This window comes from Mandrillus leucophaeus, unplaced genomic scaffold (assembly GCF_000951045.1).
Source record: "Mandrillus leucophaeus isolate KB7577 unplaced genomic scaffold, Mleu.le_1.0 Scaffold803, whole genome shotgun sequence".
Taxonomy (NCBI): Eukaryota; Metazoa; Chordata; class Mammalia; order Primates; family Cercopithecidae; genus Mandrillus; species Mandrillus leucophaeus.
In genome coordinates, this window is record NW_012108731.1 from 1,572,804 (window position 1) to 1,588,080 (window position 15,277).

The following is a 15,277-nucleotide window of genomic DNA, read 5'->3' on the forward strand; positions in this document are numbered from 1 at the left end:
CCCACCTCGACCTCCCAAAGTGCTGTGATTACAGGCATGAACCACCACGCTCGGCCACCCATCCTTTTATCTGTGATGGCACTGACCCTGTTTTTGCTTCTGCTAGAGAATATTGTAAAGCTGTAGAGGAGGGGGTGGAGGAGACAAACAGAGACACTTGCCTCAGTTTAGCCTCTTCTAAGACAAGCAGCTGGGCATCTCAGAAAAAGATTTTAGTATCCCCCTACCCCAGCCCTCCCTCATCCCCAGGGCCTAGTAACTTTCTTGGTGCTGTATGAATGCCTTTCTGGGTAGACTTATCCCTGAGCTTTGGCCATGAGGCCTGATCTTCTTTTGGAGTGCTGTACCAGCGTCTAGCACTTAGAACACCTTACACATGAGTCTGATGCAACTGAGTCGCTTCCACTGTTATCACTTACTGGCAACAACTTGCTGAAGCCCTCATTTGCTAAAGTCTCATTGTGAGGATTTAATAACTGCTCTTGAGCATCTGCATCAACCTCATTAAGCAAGCCTGTTGTACAAACTGTAATAGTGTAGATTTGAAGCTTATCAGGGTCATGACTAAGACAGTCATTACATAGTCAGGCCACAGCATCTTCAAGGCACTGTTGGTGCAGCTGGTAAGTCACTTCTTTCCATGACCTTACAACAGTTTTCCTCATCTTATGGAATTATAAATGTGCCAGAATTTCCTAATAGGTTTGCCCTCTCCCTGTCAGTCTCCTCAGTGAGCTGTGAAGTGCCCATTATAGGAAGCACACGTGAAAGACAGCAGCCCCTCTTGATCTGTACGCTTCAGGCAGGGTGTTATGTTGGTCAGAGAAAAGGGGCTTTATGTTTTGTTCATATAGCAAAGGACTTGGAGCTGAGGGAGCGAGCTGATTCATGTGATGGAGAATCATTTCTTTCTTAGAGGCCCTGATCTCACAGCACCCTGAGCATCCTTGCAGAAAGCACTCATTTGCTGCTGCAAAAATGTATTGCAAAAAGGTTGCTCTGGGCTTGTTTGCCACATCATAGGCTCTGGCTTTCTTCTCACCAAAGAAATAACAGGCATTTCCATTTTAAACTCTGATGTTCTCCCTAAGATCAGGGGCAAGACAAGGATGTCTTTTCTCACCACGTTTCAACAGTGTACCAGAGATTCTAGACAGGGAAATTAGGTAAGAAAATGAAATAAAAGCCATTCAGACTAGAAAGGAAAATGAAAGATATGTATATTGAAAGACTGTATGATCTTGTATTTGGAAAAGCTCAAGAAATACACACTTAAAAAGGAAACCTACTAGAACTAATAAATTATGTAAGATTGCAGGATACAAGATCAATATATAAAAATCAACTGTATTTTTATACAGCAGAAATAGACAATTTGGAAATGAAATTAAGAAAGCAATCATATTTACAGTAGCACCAAAAAGAATAAAATACTTAGGAATAAATTTAACCCAGGACTTGCAAGATGTATACACTGAAAACTGCAAACCTTGCCATAGGACATTAAAAACTACCTAAATAAATGGAAAAATATCTGTGGATCAGAAGACTTAATATTATTAAGATAACAATACTCTCCAAAGTGATATGTAGCTTCCATACAATCCCTATCAAAATTTCAATGGTGTTTTTTGCAGAAATGGAAAAACTGATCCTAAATTTCATATGGAATTGCAGGGAATCCTGAATAACCAAAGCCATCTCAAAAAGGAACAAAATTAGAGAATTACTAGTTTCCTATTTCAAAAGATCCTAAAAAGCTAGAGTAATCCAAACAGTGTGGTCCTGGTAAAAGGTTAGACATACAGATCAATGGAATAGAATTGAGAGTCTAGAAGTAAACTTATACGCCCATAGTCAGCTGATTTTTTGACAAGGGTGCAAAGACAATTCAGTTGGAAAAGAATAGTCAATTCAACAGGTGATGCTGAGACAACTGGATACTCACATGCAAATGGATGAAGTTGGACCCCTACCTCACACCATATACACAGATTAACTCAAAATGGTTCTATGTCCTAAGTATAAGAGCTAAAATGGCAAAACTCTTAGAAAGCAAAGGACTAAATCTCCGTGACCTTGGATTTGCCAATAGACTTTTAGATATGAAACCAAATATGCAAGCAACAGAAGAAAAAATGGATAAATTATCATTCATCAAAATTAAAATCTTTTGTGCTTCAAAAGATGCTGTCAAGCAAGTGAAACTACAACCCACAAAATATTTGAAATTATATAGCTGATTAGGGCCTAGTATCCAGAATATATAAAGAAGTCTTACACAGCCAGGCGCAATGGCTCATGCCTGTTATCCCAACACTTTCAGAGGCTGAGACAGGTGGATTGCTTGAGGCCAAGGGTTTGAGACCTGCCTGGACAACGTGGTGAAACCCCACCTCTACCAAAAATACAAAAATTAGCCAGCCTTATGACCTAGTCTCAAAAATAAACAAATAAATGAAAATTTTAAAAATTAAGGAAGTCTTACAACTCAGCAACAAAAAGACAGCCCAAATAAAAAATGGGTGAAAGATATAGACTTAAACTTCTCCAGAGAAGATATAAAAATGGCCAAGAAGAAAATGAAAAGGTGCTTAGCATCATTATTCACCAGAGAAATTCAAATCAAAACCAGTCAAAAGGTAGAAACAGCTTAAATGTCCATCAACTGATGAAAAGATGAACAAAATCTCGTATATCGATACAATGGAATATTAATTTGAAGTAATTAAGTATTATTAACTAAGAAGGAATAAAGTATTATGTGCCACAACATGGATGAACCTTGAAAACATGTTAAGTAAAAGAAACCATACACAAAATGCGATATATATTGTAAGATTCCATATTCTGAAATATCCGGGGTAGGCAGATTCATGGAGACAGGAAGTAGACTAGTAGTTGCCAGTTACTGGGTATGTGAGAAATGGGAAATAGCTGCTGGTGGGTATAGGCTTCATTTTGGGGTAATGAAATGCTCCCAAATTAGTTAGTGGTGACGGTTGCACAATTCTGTGAATACACTAAAAACTACTGAATTGTACACTTTATAGGGTGAACTTCATTATATATGAATATATATCTTGAAGCTGTTACTAAGAGAAAGAGGCAGGTTAGACATATTAGTGACTTACCAACTTCTTTATAAAATAAAATTCATGTACAGTGTTCCTTAAGTAAATCTATATCCCACATGTTTTGAAGCAGAACAGTCCATCTTCATCTGTTTAAAGGCCAGCAAAGTTTTTCTTTATAGATAAGCAGTTATAAAAAATATTCAAGGTTCTCCTTTTGGGCTTGAGCATCACAGTGCCTTTTTCTGCCATCTGTCCACTTGTTCTGTCGTTCCTGAAATCCTGATACTGTGCAAATGCTCAGAACAGCTCCTGTGGCCTGAGGAATTTGTTGCGTGTTTCCCATTCCCTAAGGCATGCTGCTGTCAAGGAAATTCAGTGTCTTCTTCATAGCAGTTCTGCTGGTGAGAAGTTCTAGGTATTATGTTTTGTTTGGTTTTGGTTTTTTTAAAGACAGGTTCCCTATCTGTCGCCTGGGCTGGAATGCAGTCTTACAATTACAGCTCATTGCAGCCTTGATGTCCCAGGCTCAAGTGATCCTCCCAGCTCATCTTCCCAAGTAGCTGGGACCACAGGAGTTTACCACACCACACCTGGGTAATTTTTTTTATTTTTTATAGAGGCAGGGTCTTGATATGTCGCCCAGGCTGGTTTTGAACTCCTGAGCTCAAATGATCCCCTGCCTTGGCTTCCTAAAGTGCTAGAATTATAGGTATGAGCTACCATGCCCAGCCACTAGGCAGTTTTGATTCTCTAGGTGCAGAACCCAATTACTCTGTCCTGTAATATTTCTCCTGACTTTTGTAACATAGTTGTACTCTAGGAAGTCACATTGTATACAACACTTGTTAAAATCTCTGCTTTTTTCCCCAGGCAGATGTACCAAGTTAGCCATTTTAATACATAATGTAAAGCACGTACCACATATTTGGCCCCAATCATCAAAGTAATTGATGTAATCAGCTTTGTCCTGCTATCTTTTTATTCTCAGCGACTTTTCTGGAAATGAAGTATTGGTGCCGTGCTCTGCCGTGTTGTTTTGTTTTTTTTTTTTTAAAGGTCATGTTGATTTGATTTATTTTTTAATCATCAGAAGCCAGGTAGCAACTTGTGGTATGTAAAGTACGTCCTTGTGCCCTAAGCTGAAGGAGCAGAGACCCACTAGCAGAAATGAGAGAATCAGGCTTTGGAGCTTTGAGGTATCTTCAAATCTGGTCTTCTGGTAACTAAAAATTTCTCGTCACTCAGCATTTCTGAACGTCAGGCGGGCAATAACTAATACTTAAAAATATGTCCAGAAGTACTACAGGATCGTGGCTGTCTTCATTGTTAAAGTTTAAATTATAACCATATTTAGTATGATTGTATTCCTCTGCGTTCACATTTTTTATAATTAATTATCCAAGTATAGAATGAATCATACCTTTTTGTTAGCCAGATTACTGGGATAAACGGATCCCAACCTTACCCTCTTTACCAAATAAAAGAGCTTCCTATAGAATTGCCTAGGTAAAAGACAGGCATCTTCTCTAAAAAACAGTGATGAATTCATCTAACTGTGCAGTGTTTAGTTTTCTTTAAGTAAAAAGTTAAATGAGGAATTGAGTGATTTTTCATATGCAGATTTTATTTCTTGATGATTGTGTCTGGCCTCGTGGAGGGACGGAGTGACTTTAGGTGGAATAACCGGATCTGTTTGCTCTTGAGAAGCAGGCGCGAGTCCACGAAGGAAAGGCAGGGAGACAGATGGCTGGCTATTGTGTTACAACCATCATCTGCTGGGCCCTGAGCAAATATTAAGTGAATAATATATATGTAATTGGTGTGAAAGTACAGTTGCAACATTTCTAATACGGTTTGGAGGAGGGCTACTTCTTGAACATTTGTGTTTTATAGAATGCTAAGTTGAAATGTTTTTGTTTTTAGGGTTAATCCATTTTAAACTGCTTTAAAGTGAACATTTTTCCCCCATTTTGACACCACTGTGCAATATTTTGAATTGAAATGGCCTGTAATCGCCCTTTTTTATTTTCCATAACAACATGAGCACTAAATTATAGCTGTGCAATTATGTAAACAATGGAAATGCTTCCAGAATGAATCCTTCCTTTTAAATTTTCATTTTGTGTAATTGTTGGAAGGTTTGGAGCCATAATAAACAAAATTATTTTACACATTTATCGCTCTAAAGGTCAATTATAAGGGAACTAAAGAAACAACACTATGCAAAATGAATAAACCAATTTCTGTTGCCATCACCATATGTTTTTCTTATCACTTATGGTTTTTCCAGTTACTGTGTACATAGCATTCAATTAAAGCGATTCATTTACCAGGCTGAATATGGTTTGTGTTTATAGAACTGTGCTTTGGAGGAGAGGAAACAACACGCCTCTATTTGAATTACCTGATTTTTTGCAAGATCAGTGATAAGAGACAGATGTTCTCACCAGTTACTTTCTCATAACCACAATCTTTTGATAAGCTGCAAATTCACAATTATCATCTTAGTGATCTTTTCACACTCAACGTATAGTACGCACTTGGACTTCTAACCAGAACAAGAGAAAAATACTGGTTTGGTGATCTGTTCACTATATTGCAACATTTTGCAGAATGAATTTTAATTTCTTTGAACAAAAGCATGTGAAAGATCTTTGTCTATGTGTCATATGTTCAACTCTCAAAAATAAACCTCATTTTATTTTAGATTCCATATATCATTGAGCCTATTGTTTAGTTTGTGGTTTAGTCTATTTAACGTGTGAAAAAGAAACTAATTCTTGCTATAAAACTAACTTGAACTTCTTTGTATTAAGTTCTAGAACTCCTAGAAAAATGAATCCTAGAAAATCTAAAATGATAATTTTCCTGTTTTTCTTTTAGTATTTGCCTTGTAAAACACTGTGGCTAATTGCCGTAATGCTTTGTTAAGAGTGTTGCTTGAAAGCACTAATTTCTAGAACTTTTGAATTTCTGGGATAATGTGTGATCTAAGAGGCTTGTTTGTGTGCCACCTTTGAAGTGTCTTAAACTATTCTTTCTGTAGATCAGCAAAGTAATAGTTCACTGAATTATATAAACTACACCTGTAAAGTAAATTTTACAAAGTAAAACTCTTCAGAGTCCTTCTCTTTTTGAAAAATAATTATTTAATTGCTACTCTATTTACTTCTTTATGGCTCTTTTCATTTTACGAAGGCGTATGTTCTTATCTGCTATCCCATTACATACAACTCCGTAAGGGAGTATCATTCCATTTTATGGAAGAGAAGCATGAAGCTCTGGGTATGACTTGATCTGCCCACAGTCACACAAGGTTTTGAACCTAGGCCTCATGGCTCAAGTTCTAGAGTTCTTTTCACCACGCTAGAGTGCAGGGCTGTTTCTCACTAGCCATCTCAGTGGAGGCAGCGCTGAATAGCATCGAATCACACAGTACAAAGGATGGCCCCTTTCCTCCTCTCTGCAGGTCCTTGTGATACTCTTAGGTAGGCCAGCTGGAGTTGAGAGAAGTAGTTCTCTCACACCACCCTGACATTGCATTCTGTGCTCATATTTAACAAGGAGAGCTGGTCTCAGACCCAGAGTCTTCATCAGAGGATGATATTTTTAGCAAAAATTTAGCAGCATTGGTTACTATCATTGTATTACTTGAGTTACTTTTTACTTACGAGAAAGATACACATAAGTTTTTCAGAACAATTGGGCCATTATTCTAAGCAAAGTAACTCGGGAATGGAAAACCAAACATTGTATGTTCTCTCTCGTAAGTGGGAGCTAGCTCTGAGTATGCAGAGGCATAAGAATAATACAGTGGACTTTGGGGACTTGGGGGAAAGGGTGGGAGATGGTGAGGGACAAAAGACTACAAATTGGGTACAGTGTTTACTGCTCGGGTGATAGGTGCACCAAAATCTCACAAATCATCACTAAAGAACTTACTCATCTGACCAAATAGCACCTGTTCCCCAAAAACCTATGGAAATAAAAAAATTAAAACATGAGTCACTTTGAAAACCCTGTTAGGCAAGTAATGTTCACTTTGGACAGGGAGATGGCAAAAGGCATGAGGGTTGCATATGAATGACTGATGTCTGAGAGCATCATCCTGTCCCATGTATATATAAAGCCCTGGAGGCTGTAAGGGAGGTTTCAGATTTTTATTGTATTTTTCAAAGACTCCTGTTATAGCTGTGTCTTAATGTATGGTGGGGAAGGTGAAAGAAGGATTCTACTGAGTTAGGAAATCAGTGGGGCATTTTGTGGATGTCCTGCTGCTGGGAATATGCAGTGGCTCTTCTTTGAGTACCACATGGTTATTCCTAATTTTAAAATGTTATCACAAAGATACAATCTTCGAGTTGTTCCATTTCAGTGTGGAGAAGCAACATAAGCAGGCATATGGCCATAATTTGGCTGACTGGTCATATAGTTCCCTCTTTAACCCCCCCATTTACTCTCCCCCAGTGCTGTCTTTGGCGACTTCACACAGGCGCTGTGTCTCCTCAGGGCGCTGTCTTACGTGGGTGGCAGGGTAGGGTAGGCTAGCCATCTGTTATTTTGCCCTCTTTTTCCAACCTTCTTGCTCATAGTAGCAGGTTCCGTTGAAGTGATTGGCTGAGGTCCAGGGAGTGGGGGAGCCATGTGACTTTATCTCAGCTACATGCCTATCTACTGTCTTTAGCATCAGTATAGCAACTGAGTAATATTTTTTGAATGCCCTATTTTACAGATTATTGCCTTTATACGTACAAATCTTATGATGCAAAATGGATTCATTTACAAATTGTGGTGTTAGCTTGTTAAAGGATTTAGTTCATAATTCCCATACATTTAGCCTAGAAAAGCATTTTTTAATTAAAACTCTAAATTCCAGTGGTGAAAATGGGCTTATTTGATTCAAATATGTGCTAAAGATTTTTAAAGCCCGCAAGCTTCAAGGTTTAGTTTCCCATCTCAACAGATGGAATTAACACAAACATAACAAAGTTAACATCATGGTTGTTTGCATTATTAATCTTCAAATGCATGGCATTCTGCTACCTTGCTAGCCAGGTTTGCACGAATCCTTTCATTGCAACATATGTCAACAGAAATGTGCTTCCATCTGCTGCCGGATAGCTTGATGCCTGATATTCCGAGACAAGGCCCAGCACAATGAGTACCTCTGTGAGTAATTACAGGTGTGTGGTGAGGAGCCTAGGGCATTAATCAGAGGCTTAATTATGAAAAAGGTGGATCTTTTGTTCCACTCTTGGATCCTGAGTTTACCACACACTTTCTAAACTGCAGCATCCATCTGCTCGGTCCCTTAGAATGTTTGCCTTGACTGATACGGACCTTAAAGTGTATCAAAGGACGTGATTAAAGTAGGCTTAAACATTAACCTGGAAGAAGCGTGGTTCATGGTTTTTTTCCCTTCCTTCCTTCCTTTTTTACTTATCTATCTATCTGTTTATTTCTGGTGTAGGAAAAAAGTCTGCTGAAATGCTAAAACTTTGAATTAGTACTTGCTAAACTATTTACTGTATGTGAACTCTACTGAATTAAGCATTATACAGTAATTTTAAGAATGTAAAGGTCAAGATTTGTAGAAACTAAGACCCATGTAAGGAAAAAAAAGTCTTAGGAAAAATGGTTTGTGAACATATACAAATTTTTTTAGGAAGATAAGTTGTTAAATAAAGTTATTTTTATTATGACAGACTTAACATGTTAGAATTTGGCATGTAACTACTGCTTTGCTCTAATGTGATACTGATAGAATTAAATCAGGATTATTTTTAAGGATTTTTAAGATAACCACACTGAAATCTAAGAAAAGAAACTAGGATTTTGTGTGTGTGTGTGTGTGTGTTTTGCTTCTTACTCTTATATTGAGACTATAATAAGTTGTGAAACTATAAGTCACGTAACTATAATATAGTCATGTAACATTTTAGTCAGTGGCAAACCACATATATGATGGTGGTCCTATAAGATTATAGTGCTGTATTTTTACTGAACCTTTTCTGTGTCTAGATGTGGTTTGATATGCAGATAATTTCCATTGTGTTACAATTGCCTGTACTATTCGGTATAGTAACATGTTGTGCACATTTTTAGCCTGGATGTGTAGTAGGCATCTATCATCTAGGTTTGTGTAAGTCACTCTATGATGTTCACAAGATGATGAAATTGCCTAACAGCACATTTCTTAGAATGTATCCTCGTCATAAAGTGACACGACTGTACTTCAGTGTGTGTTTTGATTAATGTACATGGCCAACAGCTGCATAAGTTTGTGATTTGTGGTTTTCTTACTAATTCCTGTTACACACACACACACACACACACACACACACACACTTGCACAGATGGCTTCAGAGATGTGGCCTGGCCATGGATGGCATGAATGCTGTCCAGTGGTGGACCCCTGATCTGCCACAGGCAAGAATTAGATATCTGCTTCAGACCAGAGCCGGAGGTGAGGGGCATCCAGCCATCAGTGAGAGGCCATCACAGACACAGGAACACAAGGTGTCTAGGGCAGATGATACTCTTCACACTGCACTCTGTGCAAAAGGCCACTAGTGCACTTTGTACTTGCACCGAGATCACACATATATTCAGAACCATGCTGATTCCCTGACCTTAGCATTTCACTCATTGCAACATTACCTTCGCACTCTGCATATTCCCATTTCTTAACACATAAAACTATCTGAAGAGTGAAATTGTCCATCTCGTTGCCTACTTTAAGATATTTTAATGTAACCGTGTGCTTTAACTGTGGCAAATTGAAAGCTAAAGACAGGACATATGTTTTGTTTTAGTGATAGATATTTGAGGGTTTTAATTGCATATTTACCTCATTACTCCTGTAGCTTGTCCAAGGAGCCTACCTTTACATGGAAGACAGAAGAAATGTCTAGTCTCAGAGTCATGGTTTAGATTTTGCATAATTCATCTTACAACTTGGTGTCTCCAATCTCTCACCTTTAAAATGGGTACAATAACCCTTGGAGTAGCTCAGTTTCCAATATCTCTTTCATTGAAAATTTTCTATGATCTGTGCTGTCTTAGATTATTATACAGTGGTCATATGTACCACTACAAACACTACTTTGGAATTTTGTGTTTGAACATTACAATTGTGTTTTCTTATCTTCCCTTTTAGGATATCTTAAACACCATCATAAGGCACTGTCCACCCCGCTTTTTCTCCCTGGGTTTTCCTGGCTTCTCAATGCTGGTGGGGGACTTCATCACAGCCGCTGCCAGGGTCCTTAGCACAGACATGTTGACGGTGAGTATGACAATGCTCAGCATCCCGGCTCCCAAGAGGCTTCACAATCGCTAACAAGGTTCAGATTTCTCCACTCTTAACAGGTGTTGACTCATTAGTGCAATGTGAAACTGGGCTCTCAGGGTAGATACCCTGGCAGCTGATGTGTGAAATTGTAGGATAAGATGACACACTGGTATTGGAAAGGCGTTTCATCAAAAGGCCAAAGTGTGAGAAATCATATCCTCACTAATATTTCAGCACATTTACACAGTCAGAAGCAGGACTTGTCTCTTAGAATATTATTAGCATTTTCCAGTAAATGGTGGCACAGACATAAATGTCTAAAATAGTTTTAAAATGTACATTAGCAGTATGATTTTTTAAAATTAAGTCTTGGTTATTATAAGTCTCATAGAAAATATTTTCTTAAAATGTTAGAACACTAAAATCTTAACTAGAAGTGAATTTGTATTCTCTTAATAACATGCCAGAATACTTTGGCAGAATTTTTGTAATAAAAAATTGGAAGTGGACTAAATGATCAGTAAGGGCTGCAGAAAAATTTATTTTTACTCTCTACATTTACCTCTACTACTAAGGCAGTATCTTTTTCTTTTCTTTTCTTTTTTTGTTGTTGTTTTTCAAGAGACAGGGTCCCATTCATTCTCCACCCGGGCTGAAGCGCAGTGGTGCTATCATGCCTAGATCACTGTAACCTCAAACTCCTGAGGTCAAGTGATCCTCCCACCTCAGCCTCCTGAGTAGTTAGGACTGCAGATACACACCACCATGCCTGGCTGATTTTTAAATTTTTTGTAGAGATTGGAGTCCCTCCATGTTTCCCGGATTGGTCTCAAACTCCTAGCCTTAAATGATCCTCCTGCCTCAGCCTCTAAAATGTTAAGATTACGGGTGTGAGCCACTGCACATGGCCAAAGCAATATCTTAATGCCTTTTTGAGAGAATACTGTTATACATTTAAAATGAAAGGACCTTTTCCATTTGTGCTCTTTAAGCTGTTACATATTCAGAGTTATTTTTGCCTCTTCAAATGGTATAAATAAAATTAGCTTTACTATTTGCTAAGCATTGGTATCGAAATCAGTGTGGCCATCCAACAACCTAAAGCTTGTTTGATATGTGATTACTTTTTCACTTTACTTATTTCTTCTTTTCAGGGTAAATTCAAACTTCAAGCCCTTGGTTTTAAATTAAACTGTTTAAAAATACTTCCTGTAGCTGGTATTTCATGTTGGTGCTTTCACACACTAACTTTTTCTTATAAAGATAAATTAGAAAACAAAGAGAAGTGAAAAGAGACAGGAGCAAAAGGGAAGAAAGGTAAAAGAGAAGAAGAGGCCAGGCATGGTGGCGTAAGTATAGTTACAGCGATAGGAGACTCAGGAAGCCGAGGTGGGAGAATCACTTGAGATCAGGAGTTTGAGTTCAGCCTGGAATCGCCACACTGTCTTCCACTATGGTTGACCTAATTTACACTCCCACCAACAGTGTAAAAGTGTTCCTATTTCTCCACATCCTCTCCAGCATCTATTGTTTCCTGACTTTTTTTTTTTCTTTTGAGACAGAGTCTTGCTCTGTCACCCAGTAGCTGGGACAACAGGCACCTTCCACCACACCCAGCTAAGTTTTGGTATTTTTAGTAGAGACAGGGTTTCACCGTGTTAGCCAGGATGGTCTCGATCTCCTGACCTCGTGATCCACCCGCCTGGGCCTTCCAAAGTGCTGGGATAACAAGCATGAGCCACCATGCCCGGCCTATTGTCTCCTGACTTTTTAATGCTTCTAACTGGTGTGAGGTGGTATCTCATTGTGGTTTTTTTGATTTGCATTTCTCTAATGACCAGTGATGATGAGCTTTTTTTCATGTTTGTTGGCCACATAAATGTCTTCATTTGAGAAATATCTGTTCATAATCTTCACCAACTTTCTGACGGAGTTGTTTTTTTTTTTCTTATAAATTTGTTTAAGTTCCTGCCAGGCTCGGTAGCTCATGCCTGTAATCTCAACACTTTAGGAAGCTGAGGCGGGCAGATCATGAGGTCAAGAGATTGAGACCATCCCGGTTAACACAGTGAAACCCCGTCTCTAATAAAATTTAAAAACATTAGCTGGGTGTAGTGGCACACGCCTGTAGTCCCAGCTATACTCAGGAGGCTGAGGCAGAAGAATCGCTTGAACCTGGGAGGCAGAGATTGCAGCGAGCCGAGATCGCGCCACTGCACTCCAGCCTGGGTGACAGAGCGCGACTCCCTCTAAAAAAAAAAATGCTTTAAGTTCCTTGTAGATTCTGGATATTAGCCTTTGATGGTTAGATTGCAAAATTTTTCTCCCATTCTGTAGGTTTTCTCTTCACTCTAATGATAGTTTCTTTTGCTGTGCAGAAGCTCTTTAATTTAATTAGGTCCCATTTGTCAATTTTGGCTTTTGTTGCAGTTGCTTTTTGTGTTTAGGTCATGAAGTCTTTACCAATGCCTATGTCCTGAATGATATTGCCTAGGTTTTTTTCTAGGGTTTTTATGGTTTTAGGTTTTATGTTTAAATCTTCAATACATCTTGAGTTAATTTTTGTATAAGGTGTAAGGAAGGAGTCCAGTTTCAGTTTTCTGCATATGGCTAGCCAGTTTTCCCAACACCATTTATTAAATAGGGAATCCTTTCCCCATTGCTTGTTTTTGTCAGATTTGTCAAAGATCAGATGGTTTTAGATGTGTGGTGTTATTTCTGAGGCCTCTGTTTTGTTCCATTGGTCTATATGTCTGTTTTGGTACCAGTACCATGCTGTTCTGGTTACTGTATCCTTGTACTAGAGTTTGAAGTCAGGTATCGTGATGCCTCCAGCTTTGTTCTTTTTGCTTAGGATTGTCTTGGCTATGTGGGCTCTTTTTTGGTTCCATATGAAATTTAAAGTAGTTTTTTCTAATTCTGTGAGGAAAGTCAATGGTACCTTGATGGGAATAGTATTGAATCTATAAATTACTTTGGGCAGTATGGCCATTTTCATGATATTGATTCTTCCAATCCTTGAGCATGGAGTGTTTTTCCATTTGTTTGTGTCCTCTCTTATTTCCTTGAGCAGTTCACATCCCTTGTAAATTGTATTCCTAGGTGTTTTATTCTCTTTGTAGCAGTTGTAAATGGGAGTTCACTCATGATTTGGCTCTCTGCTTGTCTATTATTGGTGTATAGGAATGCTCGTGATTTTTGCACATTGATTTTGTATCCTGAGACTTTGCTGAAGTTTCTTATCAGCTTAAGGAGTTTTTGGGCTGAGAAGATGGGGTTTTCTAAATATACAATCATGTTATCTGCAAACAGATAATTTGACTTCCTCTCTTCCTATTTGAATATGCTTTGTTTCTTTCTCTTGCCTGATTGCCCTTAAAGTAGCCTTACAGACATACATTTGGCTAATAGTACAGTAGCCCCATTTTATCCTCAGTTTCACTTTCTGATATCAGTTACCACAGTCAGTGGTGGTCCAAAAATATTAAATGGAAGGTTCTAGAAATAATTCAGAGTTTTAAATTGCACACCATTCTGAGTAGCATGATGAAACCTTGAGCTGTCCTGGCCCATCTTGTCCGGGACATGGATCATTGCTTTGTCCAGTGGATCCACGTGGTATCTGCTACGCACCCATTAGTCACTTAGTGGCCATATCTGTTACCAGGTGGACTGCTGTGATATCACAGTCCTTGTGTTCAGGTAATCTTTATTTTACATAATAGCCCCAAAGCGCAGGAGTAGTGATGCTGTCATATTGTTATTATTGTTCTATTTCATTATTAGCTGTTATTGCTAATCTCTTACTGTGCTTAATTTATAAATTAAAATTTTTTCAAAGATATGTATGTATTGCAAAAACAATAGTATATATAGGGTTTGGTACTATCCACAGTTTCAGTCATCCACTGAGGGGTCTTAGAATGTATCCCCTTCAAAAAAGAGGGAACTGCTGTATATGAAAAATGCTCAAGATCACCAGGGAAATGCAAATTAAGATCACAATGAGATAATTACCTCCCTGTTAGGATGGCTTTCACCAAAAAGACAAAAGATAAGTGTTGGCAAGGATGTGGAGGAAAGAGAACTCTTGTACACGTTAAAAAAAAAAATTCTCCTTTTATTTGAATTCATTATATATTGCCTAGATTGCAATATATAATGTCCATTTATTGCTCCATTCCCTCTGTGATCACCACTTACCAAAACAGTGATTCTTCCTTATTTGAGGCCTCTGACAGAAAAAACTAGGATGAGATTTGACATCACAACCAACACATCCCCAAAGACACAAGTTAAAAACCTATTGATAGGGATCAATATGTATATTAAAACAATATGTATATCAAAATATTACATTGTATATACTTTAAATATATCATTTTTTTTTTTAGGTGGAGTCTCACTCTTTTGCCCAGGCTGGAGTGCAGTGGCGCAATCTCGGCTCACTGCAACCTCCGCCTCCTGGGTTCAAGCAATTATCCTGCCTCAGCCTCCTGTGTAGCTAGGATTACAGGTGCCCGCCACCAGGCCAAGCTAATTTTTGTATTTTTAGTAGAGATGGGGTTTTACCATGTTGGTCAGGCTGGTCTTGAACCCCTGACCTCGTGATCCACCCACCTCGGCCTCCCAAAGTGCTGGGATTACAGGCGTGAGCCACCACGCCCGGCCCATAAATTTTTATTAATTATACTTTAGTAAAGCTGGAAAGAAAGAATCAACACAATAGAGACTACTCAAATCAAAGATGGTATAAAGATAAATGTAAAGGTCAAATTCACATAAAAAAGTGTTGCCAAGGTAGGAAAATAAATAACCAAGAAATAACCAGAACCTGGAAAAACACAAACTAGAAAATGTGGAGGGAAGAAAGTACTGAAATATAAACCAGGAATGTGCTTCAAAA

At 38.4% G+C, this 15,277-nt stretch overlaps 1 protein-coding gene across 1 annotated transcript in view; it reads left to right on the forward strand.

The window, feature by feature from the left end:
* RALGAPA2 (Ral GTPase activating protein, alpha subunit 2 (catalytic)) overlaps positions 1–15,277 on the forward strand; it is a 182,977-nt gene that overhangs the window by 121,657 nt on the left and 46,043 nt on the right. The window contains exon 24 of the mRNA XM_011967606.1: positions 10,237–10,365. Coding sequence (XP_011822996.1) covers positions 10,237–10,365 — 129 coding nt within the window. The remainder of the gene's footprint in view (positions 1–10,236; positions 10,366–15,277) is intronic.